At 36.3% G+C, this 24,584-nt stretch overlaps 1 protein-coding gene across 12 annotated transcripts in view; it reads right to left on the bottom strand.

Annotated features, from left to right (window-relative positions):
* The window catches only part of LRRIQ1 (leucine rich repeats and IQ motif containing 1), a 172,396-nt gene that overhangs the window by 128,782 nt on the left and 19,030 nt on the right, over nt 1–24,584 (bottom strand). For all 12 annotated transcript variants that reach the window (XR_014782046.1, XR_014782047.1, XR_014782048.1 and 9 more), the window contains 4 exons: nt 19,378–19,530; nt 18,029–18,179; nt 4,202–4,395; nt 2,170–2,297 (listed from right to left, as the gene is read on the bottom strand). Coding sequence is in view for 9 of the 12 variants with exons in the window: in XM_084796363.1 (XP_084652489.1) it covers nt 2,170–2,297; nt 4,202–4,395; nt 18,029–18,179; nt 19,378–19,530 (626 nt within the window). In the remaining 3 variants the exon portion in view is untranslated. The remainder of the gene's footprint in view (nt 1–2,169; nt 2,298–4,201; nt 4,396–18,028; nt 18,180–19,377; nt 19,531–24,584) is intronic.

The raw sequence follows: 24,584 nt of genomic DNA on the forward strand, positions 1-24,584 counted from the left end.
ATACATTTTAGTATCTACAGTGTAAACTTGTCGATTTCTTAAATGGACGCACATATATTCCCTATATGGATGATGCCTACAATTTTGTACTTGGAAGATAGGCGACAGCAGCCCTTTGCCACTTGGGGAGGAGTTAAGGACTAGACAATGAAAAGAGGTGCTCAGTGTCCACTGACTGTGATGTCACAGGCTCAGACCACAAACCTGAACTGGCCTAAGTTTGTAGCTCTGCAGAAAGTGCACAGGCAGAACACTCAGACACTGATCATAGCTAAACAAATGAATATGGATGGAAAAAACATAAGCCTTGAGATTATTTCTGTATTATGCCATTAGGAAATAATTTCATTTCCTTGCATGCTTTCAAATCTCTTGTTTCACTAATAGCACTGCTGACATGTAAAAAGGATTCGATACTATAAAATATATTTAAATCTGTGACAGTATTATTAAAATCCATTGTGGTATGTATAATAATTATTATATACAATTGCTTTTCATACATTGTAAATAATACTTTCACAATTTTATAACAATATACAATGTACATTGACAGTATTCTTCACCTACCTCCATATCCACATTTCCACTTGGCCCTGCCTTACCCATAGGAAAGTTTGTCTCTATTTTCATGCCATATATATATGCATGGTAGTTTTTATAAAATATAGGAGCCACAAATGAAACCCTGATGCTCATCAATTTTACTCTGAATAAGATTTTGTACAGAGAAGCTATAAAAGCAAAAATACCCATCTTTAAGAGGTTTTTAAGGGTTACAACTTATGTCACTCATTGGTATCGCTCTCAAAATAAAACGCTTCACCTCAGGATCCAAAGTTACATGTACACGTACGTAAACAAAATTTCAAATAACAACCATTTGGAATAATTATTCCAATGATGATTATCAATTCAAAAAACCGAACGAGTCTAATTGAATAATTCCCTTTGCAACAGATTGATATGTGACTACCATCAGAGAATGGCAAAGCCATAGCTTATCACCTGAGCTAATTTTAACTTCGACAGAAAAGACTATTTAATTGTATGCTTAAAGTAGTCAAGAAACTAAAGACAGTCTTTTATAATACTAATTCAAATGCTTTCTAGTAGTTTCAGAACTACTTTTGTCAAATATGTGTGCTGTGCACATTCTCGCATGGTTTACTACATATGTCTAAGAGAAAACTGATCACTTAATTCAAGACCACATTTAAAAAAATATCTGATATATTCATGTAGGTAGAGAGTCCTTATGGAGGTACACTTGAAGGTGCTTACTTCAAATCCAAGCAATGTCCAATTAAATGTAAATCAAGTTTTATAATTAGATCCAATTAAAACAATCTAAATGGATTTTAAAATATATTCAGTTTTAACTCTTAATGTACAAATATGATAAAATATAAATACTACTTGGAAGAGATTGAGAGACAGTTTTATATGATTTATAAGGGCCCAAACATTCATCTTGTAAGCATCATGTAACTCAAAAAAGTAATTTCTTGTTATAGTTAGCCCACACCTTACTCCACATGCCTGTGGTGAGCAAATTAATCATATTAGTGTGAACAGGTTTCAGTGAAATATTAGGCACAGAGAGAAAAAAGGACACACATTATAGTGATATTTTGACTTTACACAATAATTATGTCAAAAATTCCAGATGTTGGGTCATCTCTTGTGTATCTCTTGATGCAGGCACTCATCGTACTCCAGTGCTGAGACTTTTTAAGTGTTATTTTATATCCTTATGGGATCCATCTAACAACTACAAAGGACAAGCAAATTGAGAGAAGACTAAAACCCATCGTTTCCTGACTCAATAAATTCCATTTGAGAGTGCATTAAATTTCCTACATTCTGTATTTTCCAAAGACTTATTCTCTATAAACATAAGCAAACCTACCGTGAGATTGAGCTACAAGTACATTATAGGGGTAAACAAAATGAGAATAAACTGATAAAATTCTACAAAAGCCTAAGGGAAATCAGCCTCTTTGGTTTTTACATTCTTTGGTTATCTTTGTATCTTGTATACTGATTTATTTTGATGAATCCTGCTTTAATTGTAGGGATCACATTTCTCTAGTTGTTTATGTATATCACACAGCAATTTTTAAATAACTTGTTTCAATTCACTGGCAAAATAAAATATATTTTCACCTGTTTTGAGAGATACTTAGGGCTTGTAGTAAAGGCAGCCAACAAGAAGAGAGTACTTCCATGTTTGAGATGCTGTTGTCATCCAAGTGCAATTCTCTAAGCAGAACATGATTTCTTAAGGATGGAGGCTACAATTAAATATATTTGGTTACTTGATAGCAGGCAAAATGTTTTGTAACCAAACTGAACAATATAGATTCTACTAAAGCCTATAATATATACACATTCTGGTAAACAATAAACACAATTCAAAGTATATTAGCATGAGTCTTTCCATGTGAATAAAATGCATCCAAATTAACTTTATTATTTTTGATAGTCTCTATAAAAGAATTTTCATGACAAAATTTAATTTAATTTTAATAAAAGATAATTGTGGTCCAATTTATGGCATAAGTAAAACAGAAATATTACGATACTCTATATTTTAGTATTCTGAAATTTTTGTTAGCTTATATTATAACACACTATAAGCATTTGGGAGTTTTCCTAAATGAGTAAAAAATAAAACAATAAAAAGGAGCCTATGGGTGGGGAAAATATTTAAGCAAAGATAGAAGAATGTAAGAATACAAGTATGAGAGGAAAAAACATGGGGTAACTATGTGTGGAAAATCAAATCAAAACCAAAAAATGAGCTTTTATTTACAATACTCTGTAGGTATATGAAGCTGCTCCAAGAGGCCAGGGAAGATACAAGTGGGGGGATAATAATTGGGATGTAATTATTTAAAGATATTATTTAATGAAAAAAATGTCACTTGCCTTGGTTGCATGACATAGAGAAATAAAATGGAATTGGGCTGGAAGTTTCTTTGCTATCTAGCCATCAGGGTGTTGCAAAATACTATACAAGCTTCCAGGATTTAAATGTCATCAACACTCATGTACTCAGTTGTGTACCACCTTTTGCTCAGCAATACTCACAAGACCAGTGGGATGAACCCAGTTCAATAGTGGCAAATCTGTTATCGGAGTGAACCACTGCTTTCTGATTGAATTTGATGCCCGTTGTATAAATCTGGAATAAATTCTCATAGATGGGGAGTTCATAAGTTCTAATGGGGAAGGTACTGCTGTTATTTTGTTAACTAAACATAATGGACTTCTCAAAAATGCCTTCTCAATAACTAAGTTTAGTATCATATAAAAAATGACTGCTGTCAGTTTCAGAGAATTGTGGCTCTCTTAAGTGACTGTGGAGACTCATAACTAATTAAAGTAGAGAGAATAAATTAGTGATGGATGCCCATCCATAAATGGGACAGTGAAAGTATTCCTCCAAAGGCTCGCAGAATACCTGACAAGGAGCAGAAGGATGTTGGGACCTAGTTGAATGAGGTGGAACACCATCTTCAGGGCATGTCATGGCTATTACATTCTTCAACACATAGTAGCTCTGATTACCTGCACAAGGTCTCCTCAGGACTAGGCTGCTCAACACCTAGTCATGGAATGGGAGGTGTCACATGGAGACCTACCCTTCTCTGAAGATTTCTATGTAGTTAAGAGTGGGATGTACATGCTCCTGTAAAAAACAATTCTATACCCATATTCCTGTTGACAACCCAGATGAAACTCATGCAGTCTCTTTCTGTCCCTCTCTCTTTCCCCCGTCTCTCACCCACATACATCAAAGAAATGATATAAGAGAGACCTAATTCAAAAGGGAAATAACTGGTGTTGAAAGTAGACAAGAGAGAGGAATGTGTTTTGAAAATACAGCCAAAAATATTTTATGCAATGTATGCCAACATCATAATGAAACTCATGATTGTGTGTAATTAATATAAGCTACCAAAGCTAAAAAGGGAGGGATAGGATAACCATTGAGATGTATTATGAATAAATTAATAAAAAATAAAATAAAAAAGCTAAAAAAGGACAAAGGTAACTTGAAAATAACATACAGGAGGTTAATTAAAAAACACAAAGCATATTATTCAAATTGCCTCAAAATGTATGGTAGATATTTTTATTAAAGGAAAGATACTGCATTATTTATAGACATCAATTACTTTAAATACTTTACCTCTCTTAGATAATTTCCCTGCAACTTTATTATCTGGAGCAATCCACAATTCCCGATGCCATCAACATCAGTAAGATGATTATGTGAGCAATCCAGGTATATGATGGTGGGTGCTTCACAAAGACCTTTAGTGCTAATTAACTGATTATGGTCCACAGTTAGTTGCTGAAGATATTTCAAAGATTCTAAACCACCTGGAAGACAATTTTTCTAATATCACATTTGTATTATATATTCTTCCTGAGATTTAATATCACACAAACTGGTATTTGGGAATAAATTTACCCTATGAACATATACAGGGGGAAGAGGTCCCCCTCAGTCACAGTCATAGGGGAGGGGAATAAGGGGAAAATGGGAGGGAGGGAGGAATGGGAGGATACAAGGGATGGGATAACAATTGAGATATAAAATGAATAAATTAATAAAATATATTTAAGAAGGGAATAAATTTATATCTATATCTATTCCTAGGTTTTTTTTAAATACAGCATTTCCCTGTAAATACAAGCTGAATTAAAATTTGTGAAATAGTTCAGGCTAGCACTGATCTCTTGAACTTCCTACTTTACCCTCCCAAGTCCTGGAACTACAGACATGCACCACTGTGCCTAGTCGTGGAAATATAGTGTTTAATTACATAGTTATACAGATTGAAAAATGATAGCAACAATTAACGCATACATTGGTGATGATAATATTCAAACAATGATACAAAGGAAATTGGTAATCTCCACCAGAATTTAATTTGAACTTGCAGTGGTAAGTGCACATATATATGTATATACATATATATTTTCAAATGTCACTCAAGAGAGGGAGAGAGAGAAGAGAGAGAGAGAGAGAGAGAGAGAGAGAGAGAGAGGAGAGAGGAGAGAGAGGAGAGAGAGAGAGACCATTGCTTTGGCAGCAATGAAGTCACTGGAGACCTGTATGCTAGAGATAGTAATAGCATTATCAGGAAAAAAACCACTCAGGTGATCAAGTTTATTCCTTCTCACATCTCTGAAGAAGTTGAAGACCAGGTAGCTTAGTTTTACAATAAAGCTTACTTGTTTAGGGATTAAGATGTTTTGGGGTCTAGATAGATGTTTTAAGTTGATAATGACAAGATGTTATGGAGACCGATTTACATTCAAAATTTTAGACACACCAAGAAAGGAAAGATGGTTTCTTCAACGCTGTCAAATACAAATAAATAGCCAAAACACTAAGAATGTAACATTTATATAATTCCTGATTTTGTCATGGTTCTTCTCGCTATAGGTAGTTTATTGTATATATGTGTAATAATATAAAGCTATATGTGAAAAAACTTTAAAAAAAATTTTAAAAACACGGTAAAGTGGAAGGTAGAAAATTGGTATAATGGATTGTGGCATTTTAGCAATGGAGAAAAGTCTCTTTAAATGACCCACAGAACTGTCTGCATTTGGCTTTCATTATCTCTGCAATCGTTGTCTCACAATGCCAGCCACAGCTCTGTTCCAGATGTGTGGTCCACTTGGCATCCTCTCAGCATGCGACATGCTAGGTCCATCAGACAATATCAAATTTTAAAACATACCCTCGTTCTAACCACATTTTTAATATGACTTTAAAAATCTGCTAAATATTTCAATTTAATGAAATAAAGATATTTCAAGCCTCATAACACTGAAATGCTCTTGACCTAGATTTTGTGGTCATTCCAATAGGAACAGCCTCGATGTGCTTATATGTTTCAGTAAGTGATCCTCAGTTGGTAGAGCTGTTTCAGAATGATTAGGATGTGTGGCCCTGGAGGAGGTGTGCCACCAAAAGTGGACTCTAAATTTAGTTTCAAAGGCTCACACTATTTCCATTTGGTCTTTATGCCTCATGATGGTGGCTCACATGTATGTTCACAGCTCCAGCTCCAGTGCCATGCCTACATGTCTGCCCACAAACCACTAAATGAAATGTGACCAAAAAATCACAGATAGCCATTTTTTTTTCGGTTTTGAAGGCAGCAGTCACACATTAGAGATGTGGAAAAATTTAAGGAATATAAGTAACATTGCAGACACAACTCCAAAACACACACACACACACACACACACACACACACACACACACACACACCCCTAAAATCAAATCTTTAAAAACAAAACTAAACAGCTGCTGTTCAGAGAGCACTGAGGAACATTTCTGAGGGACAGTGCAGATGAAATCGAAGGTGTAGAGTTGAGAATTCAGAACAGCCTTGTAAAGAAGAGAGTACAATGAACCAAGCAGCCTCCCAGTCCAACCTAGAGAGGTCTTCTCATAATGAGGAAAATTTCCTGCTGCTGCTCGGCCTCAGTATGAGACAAAACCTACCCACCATTTTGTGTAGCCCTCCCCATTGCACTGCTACCCTGTACCTCACATGTAGCCTGCATTAAGCCATGAGTAACACTGGAACTATATAGAAATGACACCACTATGCCCAACTAGACCCAAGGCAACACAGCCTTACAAAACACCACCCTAAGATACATATGCATGTGAAATTGCTACACATATTGAGGAAGACAATGCACCTACCAGAAGCACACTACCAACATAGAGAACTGAAAAACGCAAAAGAAGAAGGCAAGAAGGTACCACCAGATAAAATGATAACTGTTTAGCTACAGGACTCAAAGTAGTTGATAAAATCTCCCCAACATTTTTTTGTAGTCGTTTAGTCTTTATTTGGAAGAAGTGTTTAGCTATTCTAAAGATTCATAAGTATCATGGTCTTCCTCTGATCTGAAACAAAAAACAATTTGTTATATAATGGAAGTATTCTGTGCTTTAAATAAAAGAAGGAAAATAAGAAAAGCCAGGTGTGGTGGTGCACGCCTCTAATCCCAGCACTCAGGAAGCAGAGACAGGTGGTTCGCTGTGAGGTGAAGGCCAGCCTAGTCTACAAAGCAAGTGCAGGGCAAGCAAGGCTACACAGAAAAACCCTGTATCAAAAAAAACAAAACAAAACAGAAAAACAAAAGAAAAGTGAATAGAGTAAATTGAAATAGAAATAAAACAAAGGAAAAGTTTTGTGTGTTATTAATAATAGTTTCTCCAAAGAAAGCATATAATTAGCAAATATCTACATGAAAAAAATAAATTCTCAGTTTCACTACTCATTAGGGATACACACATAAAAATCACATTTAGGTAGAATTTTATCAAAGATAAATCTGTTAAAAAGCTTAAAAATATTAAAGGGCTGGTGAGGATGAAGAGAAAAACACTTCATACACTGTTGGTAGGAAAGTGAATGAGAACAGTCAGAGGCAGAAAAAGATAAAAAGCTCCCAAATGAATAAACGTAGTGCATACAAGAAACACAGCTCAGTGACAAAGATAGACGTGACCTCAGTGTAAAGTGTTGAAAAAAGGGGTTTGAAGCAAGTGAACCCAAAAGCAAGCTGGACTAGACATCCTAATATGTAACAAAATAGACTTTCAACCAAAATTAATTAAAAAAAAAAGATGACATCTCAATTCTTAGTATGTATGCCCCGAATGAAATTTTCAGGCAAATGGATAGAACTAGAAAATACCATCCTGAGCAAGGTGACTCAGACCAGAACGACATGCATGGTATATACTCTCTTATAAGTAGATAGTAGCCATAAAGCACAGGATAGCAATGCTATTATCTACAGACTGAAAGAAGGTAAGTTATAAGGTGGGTCCAAGAGAGGATGTTTGAATCTCATTCAGAAAGAGAAACCAAATAGACCTCTGAGGCAGATGAAGAGAGGGAACTGGGTGGGAGAGATGGTGAGAAGTGAAACAGGAGGGATCAAGTGTGGGGAGCACTGAGGGAGAGAAATCTGAAATTGCTGTGTGGGCGAGCAGCTCAGGGAAGAGTCAGAAACCTAGGACAAGGGAAACTCCCAGGACTCCTTATGGGTGACCCTAGATAAGACTCCTAGTAACAGGGGATATGGAACCTGAAATAACCAGACAAGACTCCCAATGGAGGCATAGGGATATCTATTCACCCATAAAGCCGTTGATCCAAAATTTGTCCTGCCTACAAGATGCATAGGGTTAAAAATCCAGCCAAAATTAAGGGAATGACCAACCAATGACTGGCCCAACTTGAGACCCAAACCCTGACACTAGTAACCAAAGTACACTATACTTGAAGATGGGAGACTAGCATAACTGTGCTCTGAAAGGCTTCATCCAGCAACTGTGCAGAGACCCATACCCAATCATTAGACAGAGCTTGGAAAATCTTGTGGAAGAGGAAGAAATGGATTGAAGAAGCCAGAGAAATCAAGAACATCATGAAAAAAACTTAAGATTAACTAACCTGGGCCCATAGGGGCTCACAGATACTGAACCACCAACCAAAGAGCATGCATGGCCTAGAGCCAGGCCCAATACATATATGTAGAAGCTGTGAAGCATTGTGGTCTTCATGTGGGTCCGCTAACAATTGGAGCAAGAGCTGTCTCTGACTCTGTTACCTGCCTTTGTGTCCCTTTCTCCTACCTGGGCTGCTATGTCTAGCCTCAATAGGAGAAGATAAGCCTAGTCCTACTGTATCTTGATATGCCTAGGGGGGATGATATACAAGGAGGCCTCTCCTTCTCTGAAGAGAAAAGAAGGTGCTGGAAGAAAGGGAGATGAGAAGGAGAAACTAGGAAGTGAGAGGAAAATGGGATTGAGGTGTATTGTAAATAAATTAATTAATTAGTGGGAGAAAATAAAATAATCCAGATATAAAAGAGAAATTCTAAAAAGGAACTTAGAAAAAATGAAAAATTTGGACCAAAAATATGATAAGTAAATCAAATAAATTAAAATTAAAAGAAAGCAAAGAAAAAGGTTTGTATGATACAAATAATGGTTTCTCAAGAGAAAGTGTACAATTAGTGAACATCTAAGTGAAAAATATATTCTCAATATCACTAGTAATTCGGGATGTAGACATCAAAATTACATTAAGATAGCATTTTATCCAAGATAAAACTACTGTTGAAAAGTTAAAAGAATATTAAAGGGCTGCTCTCAGACAGTGTTAGTAGGAATGTGGATTAGCACAGTCATAGGGAGAATAATACAAAAATGTAGTGCCATCACATGACTCAAGTAATCCACTTCTAAATCTATGTGCAAAGGAAATGAAACCAACACATGGAAGACACATCTGTAAGACATATCTAATCTTGTGTTTATGAAGCTCTATTCCCTTAGGTAGGCAAGAGACACAATCACCATGTTTGTGGATAGATGAGTGAACAAATAAAGCCCATGATAGCATTACAATGAATGAGAGTATTATTCATTCATAAAAACTATAAAATTCAAATTTCGATGAAATTGGTGGAAGATATATCTGGTGAAATAAACAGTCATAAAATGACTCATACAACATTATCACTCATATGTGGACACTAAACATGTTACTCTCTTAGAAGAAAAGATAGGGTAGTGATTGCTGGAGTTTGGGAAGTGAAACAGAATCTGGATGAAGGAAGGCTAGCTAAATCATGCGTACCAATATGCATGCAATTCTACAGTTCTCTAGCACAAGAGCTAGACGTCAGTGTTTAAAACTTCATTAGGTAAACTTACATGATAAATTGTTTTTTTTATACAATTTTAAAGGCTTCTGTGTATTGATCATTATGCATGGTGACACATGATGAGGGCGTTTTCAGCGCCTATTGTATACTGAGCATATTTCTTCTATCACCCCCACAAATAAGTTTTAAAACATTTCCTTCAGTAAAAATTATTCATGTCCATTTAAAGGGAAGGTGTGAGAGATTTAGGAGATACTAGTAACTTGCAATCAAAAGAAAAGGTTTTGAAGAACAAAGAGAAGGCAATATGGCAAATTCTTCACAGTACAGAATAGAAAAAAGTCACTGATCTGTTGGCTACATCTGATGAAGAGGATGACTGATATTCAAGTGTAAAATGCAAGCCTAACATAACATTAGTTTTCATTTATAAATTTTGCTTTTTGGTAAACATTTAATATACTATAAAGAGACATGATGCTCATTAAAATATCATATTAATAAATAAAATACCTGATTGGGTATTTTGGTAATGACCAAAGAGCTCAAAGATTTGAGAGGTTAATGATAAAAGCTTAAGGGGATGAAATATCAAACATTCTGAGTGGTCTCCACACATTATGTACATACTTTGCATATTTCCACTATTTTCATAATTTCTATCATTGTTGAGCACCTTCAGAGGTTTGAAGTCTTAGGAAAATATAAAAGCTCCCTTCAGTTAATTCAGACATTTAGAGTTAAAAGTATGTGAATGATGGCTCTCATTTACCATATCATGTTTTTTAGAAAATGTCTATCACACAAAAACTTTTATAACTTCTGATACATTATTACTAACATTTTAGATGAGTAAATAAAAATGCCCTATTTACTGATACTCTCAATATTAATGTATAACGATAAAAAAACCTATGTATGAGAAGTTTCAGTGTTTTACAATGGTCCCCTATATCCAAATGAAAGCTGCTTTGAATGTTCCAGATTCAGTGACTAAGATGGAAGTCTTTACTGTAAATGAAAAGAAATATTTACAAGCAATACAATTTCTCCAAGTGGCCAAAACAATTTATAAATTTTCATAAATAAAATATCATGTTCCCAAAAATATTCAAAGCGAGATAAAAGTTATAGGAATTAAAGACTAGAGAAAGGAACTGCAGGGTACGAGTGATTAGATAATCAGGAAAATGGGAAAAGGAGGCGATTTATGGAAGGGGGAAGGAGATAAAAACAGGAGGATGGAGGATACCAATTATGTCTGAAAATCGTAAGGAATCATTTTATTAATTATTTATAAAAAGCATATTACATGCATATATATATATATATACATATATATATATGAATATTCTTTCCTACCTGGGCTGACAATGCTCCATCCAAGATCCAATAGCCACATAAAAAATACCCCAATACTGGGCATAAGAAACAGTCTTTAGAGTTGTTGATCAGGGGTGCCCAATAGTCTCTCAAAACATATAGCCTATTGCTATTGGACTTGGTTGGAAAGTCCATCCCTATTGCTCAAGACACAATATATTTCAGACACTAGGCCCTCAGTACCCTGATCTGAAGCTGATCTGAATGGCTTCTTCTTGAATATTAGCTTTCATGGTATCAGAAGGGGCAGTACAACCTTCCAAAGATATTAGGTAACCAACGGTCCTGCCCAGCAGAACACCTATGAGTCATAAGGGCCAGAATGTCACAAAAATCCTAAAGGTGGGTAGTGATGGCCAAATTTTGGTGATAACCAATAGCTCTCTAATAGGCCCTAAAACCTGATTAGCAAGAGGGAAACCATGTCTTGTGAGAAACTAGCCAACTATACAGAGGAAGTGTAGTCATGGACCTTGGAAGACAACCTAATACCACCATCATATTAAATCAGCACAATCCTTAACTACATTGTAAACGTTTGCCCTTGTATGGACAGACAAGTGTAGTCCTCACTCCTCATCAAGGAAACGTCTTGCAACAGATGGGAGCAATTAAAGAAAACTGTCTCCAGTGAAAATGCAGATTTGTGGATACCAGACCCAATGGTAAGATACATCTACAAAACGTTCCCTAGTGCTCAGGGAACATTGCAGAAGAGGTGAAAGATATATTGTAAAGAGCCAGATGATCAGGGAATAGACATGCCAAAATGGACAAAGAGAAGGCCACAAGGCCTAAACCTTATGCAAAGATGTAAAGGCAATTAAAAATTCCTGAGAATGGAAGAAATAATATTCACCAAGAAGAGCACACATACGAGTAACATTATTGCAATTGAGCAGGTTATACTTAGGAATATATATGTGTACATATATATGCATGTAGCAATAATTTTTAAAAAGAGGCTATGAATTTAAAAGACAGCAATGAGGGATACATGAGAAGGCTTAGAGCAAAGAAAAGAGAGAAATTAATAATTTTTATTGTAATCTCAAAAGTTAAATAAATAAACAAAAAAAGATTTGGTATAGGTTTAGGAAGATCTTTATTTCATAAAATGCTTGCTTTGTAAGCCTAAGGGCCTGCATTTAATTCCTATATCCCTTGTAAAGAAAGTCAAGGGCACAGTGCTGCATACTTGTTATCCAGCACAGAGGATACAAAGGCAGGAGGTCCCTGAGGCTACCTGGGTAGCCCAACTAAGCTAGTTGGTGAGTCCCAGGCCAAGGAGATTCCCTTTCTCAAAAACCTACCAACCACCCAAGCAAATGAAACTTGAAAGCACCTGAACAATGACATGTACGTTCCCTTGTGAACCTGTACACACATGTACACACACACACACACACACACACACACACACACACACACACACACACATATACAGAGACAGGGGAGTCATCATGAAGTACTGTATTGACTTTCTAATGCATGACTATTTTTAAATTATTAGCACCACATTCCATGGATAGGTAGCATAGCATGAAGAATTAATAGTCTGAGTTCTACAGTCCCAATCTACTCTAAGTTAGCTGGTATTGTAGGCAAGATGTTTTGCTTTACTGCTGCTTGCTTCTTTTATTTATGGAGTGAGGGTTATTTGTATTTTTAAGATAGTTAGGAATAATATTTTAAGTTATACAGAACAGCATTTCCAAAGGATAAGTACTACTTTGATGAAATATATACAGTAAAGCAAGAAATTAAATTACTATAAATATTCAGGAAATTGAGTCTGTTATCTTTAAGAGGAGTATATTTTCAAAGAAAAGTGTATTATTAATATGTTCAAAAGTAGCATACAGAGCAGATTAAATAATACATTGAACCAGTAAATATATTTAAATTCAATGAGGAATATATAGAGATGAAATGGATTTTAGAGTTAATTTATACTTTTCTTCTTCCTACTTTCCAAAATGTTTAAAAAACAATACATGAAACTAAAACAAAACATTTGTGAAAGTTACTTTTAATTGTTAACACAATTTAGATTCACCTCAGAAAACCCTCAGTGAGATATTGTCAAATTAAGTTGCCCTGTAGGAATGTCTGTGGAGATTGTCCTGATTATATTCATTGGTGTGACAAGGACTGTCCATTGTGGGTGGGATCATTACTTAGGCACGGAACCGTGGACTGTCACTTAGGAAGAGAACAAGCTGAAAGCTAGCATGCAGTTTTCAATGCTCTACTTCCTGGCTGTGGATACAGCATGAGCAGCAGCTGCTTCCACTTCCTGCTGCTTTACCTTGCAATGGCAGACCGGTGAACCAAATACTCTTTCTCTTTTAATGTGCTTTTGTCATAATGTCTTCTGCACACAGACAAGAAGTGGAACTAAAACACTCCTCAGAAAATTATCTTTTCCTAGTCAAAAGAGCAGATTGTTTTTCTTCCCTACCAAACACAAAAACAAGCACAAAAATACTAAAACAAAACAAAACAAAAAAAAACTTCTTTCAAAAGACTGAAACAATAGTAGATATAAAGGGTTACTAAAGTGTTCTTGACTTTTATTTCATTAAAAAGAATCTTTAAAAGATTCTTTGAAAGCCTCCTGATCACAGAAAGTGTGCTTGAGCATAAGCAAAGAGTGTCTTTCAGGTGACATTCCTGAAATACTAATGGGTGTGAGAAGGCCTGTCCATTGTGGGTGACACCATGCCCTAGGCGGGGAATCCTGGACTATTTAAGCACAGAGGCTTTCCTGTCACCTGAAATAAACAGCAAAAATAAAGATGTGAAAGTAGCCTGGAAGCTTTCTCTAAATATAATGTTGAAGGCTGAGTTCTCTCAGCTTTACAAAGACGGCTATGCCTAAGGACTTTTTATCCATACCTACACATAGCTCTGCAGACATTAAGAGTTTTAATTTCAGTTCAAAGTTCTCAAGTGTCATAAGTGAAGTACAGAAACAGAACACTGAAAGAGGAGTCAGGGAACTTATCCAAATATGGCTACTTGCCATAATTTCACCACAAGTTAGGCAAAAACCTAGGGTCAGCTTTTTCTCTACCTGCAATTCTTTACATAACACTAAGACTGTGCTTTTCAAAAGGTGATCTAGTGCCATCTAGTGGACTCAAAAATTCATGGAATAATAATGAAAACATTTCTACTTACAAAATGTCTCCAAGTTTTACTTTACTTATCCTTCATTAACTCAAATACATCTTTTGGGAGAAAAGCTAATCTTGATATATTTTTGTCACAACTTGCACAATGACTCTGAGCCTTAGCTTCTGGAGCTGTGTTGCAGATGTTTGGTGTTATTATATTATGATTTAAAAAAAAAACCGACCAATTTTAAAGTAAGGCAATAGAATGAATTCCAACTCTCAAATCCTGCACGCATCCTTTGCTGTGAGAGTGTCTTCACCTGCTTTACCTCAGGGTCCTCGCCTTGGATTTATCAAGTGTGAGTAGGAAGAGAGGATTCGTCCCCACCAACCCCATAGGCTCTATGTGAGCAGCCAGTGAGCTGAACACGATTAAATTACTTGGACAAACGCTCCCTCTTTCTGTTACATTAAATTATATTTTCTGGAAATGAGACTTATAAAACTTTTCTTTTCATAAAAAAACTTTTTATAAAACAGTCATTTCCAAGAACAATATAATTTTAATGTTTCTGTTGAAGTCATTAAGAGCCAAGATGAAACTGAGAGAAATACAGACTACTTGATTATCCCTTGCCTAAAACTTATCTGCTTTCCATTGGCATTGAGTCTTTTTAAAAGAAAACCACTTCAAGACAACTCAAAAGCTAAAAATTTTCTGTAAGCCAATTTTAGAAACTTTAGCCACCAGCAACAAAATTCCATGCAGAATTATTCCTCCAGATCACAAGTGGAAAGCAAATGCTTTATCAATTTTAGGCAAAAGCAGACAGTATTTGTACAGATTATACCAAACCACCCCATTTACCTGCAGGCCAACCAAATTAAATTATTAAGGGAAAATGCAAGAAAATAAAAGCATTTAAATAACAGAAGAATAACCAAATCTGTGCTCTGATAAAAATTAATTCTCTAGGGACAACTTGAGCAGTAAGCTTTTATGTGCTTATGTTAAATAAACACACATGACTCCAGATTATGTCAAATTCCTCTTCAATGGTAATGTCCTTACAAATAGTTCTGAGTTCCTAGCAATATAGAAACATAAACAGTGCACTTTATGTTACTACACAATTTGTACAAAGGTGCTTTTAATTCTAGATAGATGTTTTAGGTTGATAATGACAAGATGCGATGGAGATTGATCTACACTCACAATTTTAGATGCACCAAGATAGTAAAGATGTTCTCTTCAAGGCTGCCAAATACAAATAACCAAAGCACTAAGAATGTAACATTTATATAATTCCTGATTGTGTCATGGTTCTTGTTGCTGTAGGTGGTTTATTGTATACATGTGTAATAATATAAATGTATATGTAAAAAATAAAAATGTTTAATTAATAAAAAAGGTGAATACTCCAAAAGAGCTGCTTACCTATTTACTTCATTGATTAAAAATAATATGTACTTTCTTATGCAGCATTCTTAACGCTGCCACTAAATTTACAAATATTTCAATTATGATAGTGAAAATATATGTTCCCATAGATATTAATGTACATACATATACTTAGATATCAAATCCAGTAAAAAGAATAAAACCAATTTCGTCACTTGAATTTACCGTTACTTTTGTAAAAAGAAAAAAAGCACCTCATATTTTGAAATTAATCTAAGTATTTCATGTCTCTCTTTGCATTGTATTATTTAATTAGTAGTGAACTAATTTTAAATGCAAATGAGTTGCTTTAAAGAGAATAATAGTAAAATTGCTAATCTTGTCCACTTAAGCCTGAAGAACAAGTCAGATAAAAATCATATTTTCTAATGTAAATATCAGTTCAAGTGAGCATATTGTGCACAACAAAGCACTGGCAACCAGGAAAGTTTGAAACCAAAAACATAAAATAGCATGGTTTCCAGGCCAATTTTATTTCACCTCCTTACGAAATATTATACAGTGGAATTGTAACTTACTGACTTCTAAATACCAATCCATTTTTGTGCTCCTCTGTGAGAACTCTTAAGATCAGTATTTCACACAAATGACAAAATCTGTCCTTTCACTTAGCTTGACCAGAATTTCTAAGCCGTTCCTGGAGATGAGAAACAGACTACACCGATCATCAGGAAAGCACTTGCAAATATACAGTCTCCTCACACTCAATAAATACAGCATTCTCACTGCACCCAACAGACAGCAGCGACATCTTAGCCTTGTTTGCTCTGTACTACTGAGATACCTCAGGCACATCAATTAGAGCTGTGGCAGTTTTCACATAAATCTTATAGATAACCTGTCCCAGGAAAACCATTGCTTATACAAATTCCCACACAGCACTACTGCCAATTAAAATGCTTATTCTATCATTTCTTTCATAAAAACAGTTTGTTTTTTTATTTTTAACTTCAATACGCTAGTGTGTACCCACAAAGTAATACATGATCAAGGTTGTTACCTTCATTAAAAAAAATTTCTATACGTATTTACACTAGAATTTCAAAACAAAAAGTTTGCAGCCAGAGTGTCAGTATTTCCATTTGAGAAAATTCATGGGTGGACTGAAAGTATATGGGAGAAGAACATAGGAACAGAATATGAGGGAATCACATTTTCAATATATGTCCTTTAAGACAATTGAAAAAAAGATGGTGTTGAAAAACACCAGTAGAAATGTGAATTTTACTCTGGCGAAAAACAAGGATGTTTTCTTTTCTAACAGCAGAAATGTGAATTTTACTCTGGCTATGAGAAAAAGAGAAGGAAATGAAAAGAAAGAATAATAAGAAAGCTTTTTAGCAATAAATGTAAATTTTCAAAAAAGTGACAACTTACAAAGACAGAGTCAATTAAAATACGTATCAGAATCTGCAGAAAGGAACATGAGGAGATATAAGTGGATACAAGGGGACCAGCTCCCTCAAGGTCCCGCCAACAAGATGCCCCAATTGTGACGGATTATGCCCTTCAGTTGTGTGCCAAAATAACCCTTTCTCCCTAAGAGGCTTTATAGGAATATTTTATCTTTTTTTTTTTTTAATGGTTTTCGAGACAGGGTTTCTCCACGTAGCCTTAGCTGTTCTGGACTCCCTTTGTATACCAGGCTGGCCTCAAACTCACAGAGATCTGCCTGCCTCTGCCTCCCAAGTGCTGGGATTAAAGGCGGGTGCCACCACCACCTGGTGTCTTTACTTCCTTACCACTGAGATTACAAACGCTTGCTCCAACGTAGCACTTGTTTTTCATTTCTCATGTTTCTCCATGTGTGTGCACATATGTGTATGTAGTGTGTATGCTCTATGCATGTTAAAATGCATGGATGTATGTTAAAATACTGTGGATGCGTGTGCATGTGAAGGCCTGAGAGTGATGTTGAGGGAATTGTCCTGCATTGCTCTTGCATCTTATCCACTGAGGGAGAACCTCTCAATTAAACCCAGAGCTCATTATTAGGACTAACCCCACAAGCTATCTCATACCAAAGATCCCTCGTCTCCTACCTCCGGTTACCAGGGTTACAGGTAGGTCCCCACACTGATGCAGCATTTAGATGGATTCTCTGCTCCAATCTCAGGTCCTAAGGCTTCAACGGCAAGCACTTTACCCACCGGGCATTTACCTCAATCTTCTGGAGATCAAACTAAGGTGTTCATACTTGGAAGTGAACATTTTTATCAATGAAGATAGCTCCCTAGTGAGTTGGAGGGGATAATTCTAAAAAGGAGTGAATGAAGCAAAATACAATTATGCAAAATAAAGGTTTAAATATTAAAATTGCTCTTACTGATTCGAGTGATCTTATTATGTGAAAGTTCAAGGCTTTGGATGTTGGTGCATCCATCGAAACCATGAATAGAAGTCAGTAGGTTTTTATTAAGAAGAACAACACAGAGATTTTCCAAGTTTTCACAATTGATGGTCTCAATGTGGTTTTCCTAAAGCAAAGAAGGAATGGAATAGTTTTATTTCAATGCCTTATGAATATGCTACTTAATCCTTTCAAAAATATTAAGGTTGAGATGTAATGTCTAAATCGAAGTTTAAGTCATTTCTAAAATAATCATGCAAATAACTGTACTACCTAGAGGGAAAATTAAGTATCATACAAAGAATTAGCTAGCTATCCATTTGTTTAATGTTTTAAATGAATGTTGAGGACAATAAAACCAAATGTTTTGAACAATCCGAATGAACAGGACAGATTATTTACTGGTCCTGATGCTGGCGCTCTTCGACGGGAATGTCGTAGTGGGTCACTGAGCCTGCTCTCACCATTATTCCAGTGTGTCTGAGGGAGGATGTCTTTGCACTTTCCTTTGCAGCCCTTTGCCTTGTAGGGACCACTCTTCCGCAATGTACCTGAGAAAGTGCACTGAGAAGCTCCTCTTCTACCTGGATCTGACTTAGGTGCAAAGCTCATGAAGTGATGGCATAAACTGATGAGATTTGCTGGTCCGTGGGACGTGAACCTATTTTCTATATGTGACTTAGTAGAAGATGGTGGATTGTGAAGGAATGTCAGTTTGATCGTCTCCAAGAAACATGATAACCTAATGTTGGCGCATATGTGTTTTCCTCTTACATGAACTCAGAGCTCAGCCAACGAAAACACTGGGCGACAAGACGCAGACAGGTGCTTGGTATGCACTTACACACTGGTACATGTCTGGCTGAACACTCAGGCTTGGAAACAACAACCCTCAAACAATCACAAGATAGTCTAAACTTCTGAAACCTCTTTGTTAAGGCAATAAAAAAAATAGGTTTTGTAAATTCTCAACCCAGCTAACGTGTGACAATCATTAAAGACACCAAGTCAAACAGTAGGAAATATTCAGCCATTCCTAGCTGCAGAATACCAAGAAATCACATGGCTGTTTCTTATAACTCTATTTTAAAGAATATTGTTATTTGTTACAGTCACCACACCACTTACAAAACAAAATAAATTCGGGCTTAGGTTATCAACAGCTCCTCTATCTGGTCCCTAGGAATTTATGCCCATGGTCCTTGCTTTAAACCTCGTGTATCAAGTTATTTTATGGCTTCTTCAAATTTAGCATTTCTAAAATACAAGCATGAATCTATTTAATTTTTGTTGTATGGTAAGCTATAGTAAAACAAGCAACTTGCCTGCACATCGATGTACTTAAGGTTTTTGCAGTGGCTCAGGCTGTGCAAGGAAGTTAAGCCACAGCGTCGGAGACACAGGAGCTGAAGATTTGAGTAGTCTGCTAGTGTAGAGAGACTACAGCCAGGCAAATCCTGAAACGTAATGTCTTTAACCTGGAGGTTTCAAGAACATTGTGATGAGTGACACTGTTGAACATCACAGTATAGATTATTTTAGCCTCACAAAGGTCTTCAAAAGTTCACCTAAGTAACTGTATATGTTGAATCCCACCTTTGTTAGGAACTTAGATTACGTCCAGCTATCTGGTCTCTTTTTCTTGCGCTATACCAAAAAAAGTTAATGCAAACATTCACAATCAATTTGAGCTCAGCTGTAAAATACATGCAGGCAATGTGGCAATCCCTTATTAGGTTTCTTGCAATTTTAGCAAATTTTTGTTGTTGTTTATCAAGTTTGGAAATTATTTTCAGTGCATAATATATTATTCATATATATATCTAATTTATATATATTTATCTATATAATTTATCTATATTTATAGATAAGTATAAAAATTATTTTCGGTCCATGCTTTGAGATCCCTGGATCTCTGGCAGGACCATACACTGGGAGATATATACAGACAACATTTGGCCTATTTCTTGATTAATCAGCAAAAATAATACCATATTTCTTACACTTTAGGTAAATAAAAGTTCTACTTTCAAAATCATCTTAGAGTGCACCAAGTATTCATTACCTAAAGCAATTCTTGCAGCCAATAACCTTCCAATTCTTTTCAGAATGAAAATGTATCATCCACTTAAGTGATAATGACAAATGTACTGCTTACTGGGTATGAATGCAAGCAAATGAATTCTATAGTTAGAGAAGTGGCCGTGCACTAGAAAATGAAAACATTTAAACTGTGAATAAATCAAAATTTGACAATTACAGCCAGCTATATAATAATGAAAGTTGATTGGCAATAAAACACATTATTTTGCTTTGTTTGGTAACATGCCTATTTCAGATAACTATATATTCATGTTCAAATTTAGTTACTGATCAGGGCAACCTCTCTATTTTCTGTAGTTTAAATTCATTAAAATTCATGAATGAAGATTATGTTGGCAACCTTTGACTGTGTATGGGCAGTTTCACAGTACTTCTTCTGTTTCTTTGAACATTAAAGAAATCTTTTAAAATTGGAATGTAGCTTATACCCACCCTAAAGTTTTCCAAGCATATGACATCAAAATAAGAGTTTATATTCATTGTTTGACATATGCATTATAGTAGCCACATGCTTAAAATTACTCCACATCCCTCACATTAATGTCAATATAGAATTAGTAATCATGTGTCCAACACTCTTTGGTCGGCTTGAAAAATATCAGCTGGGTCATAAAGGAGTTAGACCAAATGTTTTCAAATTTAAAAAATAATGAGTTGTCTCATCTTGTAGCAATGCTCAAATATATTTAGAGCAGTCATATTTTCTTTTGCCTTGAAGGAAAAGTACAAAAACATTTGGAAGTTTTGTGTTCTAAAGCTCATTTTGCTTGAGAATGAATTGTCTCACCTATAAAAGCCAAGATTAATTTATTATTTTATGATTATTAGTTTTTATTTAACCATACATATTTTATGAAATACTTGACATCTTCCTCTCCATATATACATAAAACCTAAGATTGCCATATATTTTAGAGATTTAATTATCAATTATTCTTGGATTTAACCCTTGGAGAAGTATAGTTCATCCCTCACCACTTTAGAAGAATCTTTGGAAGATGGTATTAGAGGTCATGATAAGCTCAGAGATATGACACTAAATGACTAGAAAAGCAAAGTAGAAAAGTTGGAATAAAAGACTATGGTTAACTATCTGTCAAACAGAATAATTACAGAAACTTTCTGGGAACAAAAAAGTATTTCATAGTATTTTAGTATTTTTGTGACACATTAACACTTATTTTTCACTTTTATCAAATATATTTGATGCTTCAAAGCAAAGTGTAGTTTGCATCAGTTGCTTTAGTGACAGTGAAAGTACAGTAGAGGTCTGTAGAATACAGCTAATCAAATCAGCCTACCTATAGTGCTGACCACATCTCTTAAGAGGCTTAAATAGCTGGGTAGTGGTGGTGCACACCTTTAATCCCCATACATGAGAGGCAGATGCAGATGGATCTCTATGAATTTGAGGCCAGTTCAGTTTACAGAGTGAGTCCAGAACAGCCAAGGCTATACAGAGAAACCCTGTTATGAAAAAAAGAGGCTTAAATAGCAGATAATATTTATTCAATCTATTGAAGAAAAATACCTAGTTAGCACGTTAGAAGACCCTGATTAGGCTTTGCTCTAGGAGAGTGGCTCTCAACTTTCCTAATGCTGTGACCCTCTAAGTACAGTTCTTCATGTAGTAGTAACCGCCGGCCATAAAGTTGTGTTGCTACCCCATAACTGTATTTTTGCTACTGCTGTGAATCGTTATGTAAATGTCTGATATACAGTGTACCTTATGCAAACCCCACATTTAGAATCACTGCACAGAGAGTTACTTCTCCATTTGTGGAAACTGACAGGAGTTCTCAAGAAAGAACAGGGGGTGAAGAGGAGAAACATCCAGGAGAAAGGTTAGGATTCTTCTCACTGATAGGGCAGAGACCAATGAGTAAGAGGGAATAATAGCACGGTTCCTCTTACTTAGGTTTCACTCCCTTATACTGTATGTAGGCCTAGAACTGCCACCTGTAGCTAGCTCTAAGATGTGTACATGAGGAAAGTTTTTCAAGTAATGGATAATATTATATGGAGAAGGCTGAAACAAACTTAGGGAAAGGAAACTATTAAAATAATGGCCCCAGAAACAGAATCATCCAGGAAAAAGCTAGCGAAGACCCATGGAGAGCGTTGACATGTAGCCGTACAGAGTGTACAGAGCTGGCAGCCATGGCCAAACACTGACTAGGAAATGGATGGCATTTTATTGTGTCAGTTCTAGCTCTTGTTCCTTATGTTGTTTTTCTCTGACCAAGAGGTCTCTTCCAAACCTCATCACTATCCAGAACTGACGGTGCAGACCTGCAGTCCCGAGTACTCCAGGGGTTGAGACAGGAATCTAACACTTTAGTTCACCAATGCTGTGCAGTGAGCGCAAAGCCATCCTGGGAAATTCTATGAAGCCCCTGTCTCAAAATATTTTTTTCTTACAAAAGAGGAAGGAATATAGTTCAGTTGTAGAGTTCTTGCTAGTATAGTTTAGTCCCCTAGCACACAAAGAAAATATATCAACAAACCCCATTAATTTATTCTCCTTTCACAGAAAAATCAGTTATCTTATTTACTGTAGTCAAAGTTTATGGAGCATTTCTTTGCTTATGTCCATAGGGACAAAGGCTGTGTTTTTCTGTTCAGCTCACCAGTAAGTATTGTCAAATATATTAGACAAATGGAAACTTACCAAGTGAATAAAATACTGTATTATTTATTAATATGCTTATTTGTCTAGGCATATGTCTGTATAAAAGTGGTGTATAGTATTGGGGGTAGCTTGGTAGGAGAACACTTGAGTGGCAGAAACAAGGCCCTGGGAACGGCCTGAAGTACTAAAAAGGACAAACACCCATGGTTGCTCAGGCCTGTGATCCTAGCACATGGGGGAATGAGGCAGGGTATCCAAGTTTAAGGCCAGTACGTGCTCCACAGCAAGACCTTGTCATTTCCTTTAAATAAGGGCAAAAAAACATAACGGTATAAAAAGACTTGAAATCCTTAAGCACATTTTAATGAAAAGTCACCTTAGAGGATATGAGGCCAGTTGTGACTGGCTCACTGGCTGTAGCCCTCTTCTGTTATATAAGAAGGCGTTTGTCATCCACCCTTACAATGCAGGGACTAGTGTCCTCTGATGAGTTGACCTTCAGAATCATGGTCCCTTTAGAGAGTAAGGCAGTCCCTACATGTCTTAGGAGCTGGTGACACAGAGAGTGGATCATTGGTTCCATGCCTTCCATCCCATCTTGAAAACACAGTGCCAGAAGCTGGCTTCCGACTCCAACCAAGACACAAAGGGGCATTGATTTGTGTCTCTCTCTGATGCATGGTAGAGTTTGCCTGCACACTGATAGATGGACCTCATACCTCTCTCTCCTGACTCACATTCAGTTTCTATGTGTGATGAGTAGTCTTGTGGCCCAGTGATTTTTAGATAGTCTGCAACATTTAAAACATAACTCCGACAGTCTCTGGGAAACCAGTGCCAGAGTTCTTATGGTCTGAAATTTCTACCCTGATTCAATCTAATACTAGATACCTGGAATTTGATTTTTAGCTTCAAAGATAGTCAGGTATCACCATATCCAATCGACTCTAATAATCACTTGATCAAGTGCTGGAGCACAGCTGTGTCAGCTAAAAACTATACTGCTTAAAACTGAGGTCTAAATATATGTCTCTAAAATAAATTTTTACTCATAAGCTACAGTTAAATAAAACTTGTAACTTGTTTGAGGCATTGGACCATGAAAATATTCTTATACGTCAGTTTTGATGTCTTAAAGAAAACTACCCTGGCTACATCTGTGTTAGGGGCATAAATCCAGTCCATGCATAGTCCCTGGTTGCTGCTTCAGTTCCACAAGCCCCACTGGGCCCTGGCTAATTGGATTTGTTGGTGTTCTTGTGGAACTCCTGTCCCCTCCAAATCCTTCTATCTCTGCCCCCCCCCTCAATTTTTTACAAGACTTCCAGCTCTTTGCCTGATATTTGGCTGTGAGTATCAGCATCTGTTTTGATCCACAGCTGCATGGAGAGTCTCATAGGACAGTTATGCTAGGCTCCCATCTGGTAGCATAGCAGAGTATCATTAATTGTGTCAGAGGTTGACTTTCTCCCACGGGATGGGTCTCTGGTTGATCCAGACATTGGTTGGACATTCCCTCAGTTTCTGCTCTATCTTTATGCCTGCATATCTTGTAGGCAGGGTACATTTTTGTGAGTGATGTGGTGTTCTCCTTCCTCCACTTGAAGTCCTGGGAAGAACGCAGCCTCTTCAGACTCCGTGATCCCCACTACTGATGAGCAGCCTGGTCTTCATATGAGTCTCCTAGTAAGGGGAACAGGGGCCTGCTTTTGATCACTTCCCTCTGGCCAGTCTGCCTTGCCAGGCCTCAGTGGAAATGATATTCTCAGTCATGATGTGACCTGATGTATTGTATGC

Source organism: Acomys minous (genome assembly GCF_964271855.1).
Source record: "Acomys minous genome assembly, chromosome: 9".
NCBI lineage: Eukaryota > Metazoa > Chordata > Mammalia > Rodentia > Muridae > Acomys > Acomys minous.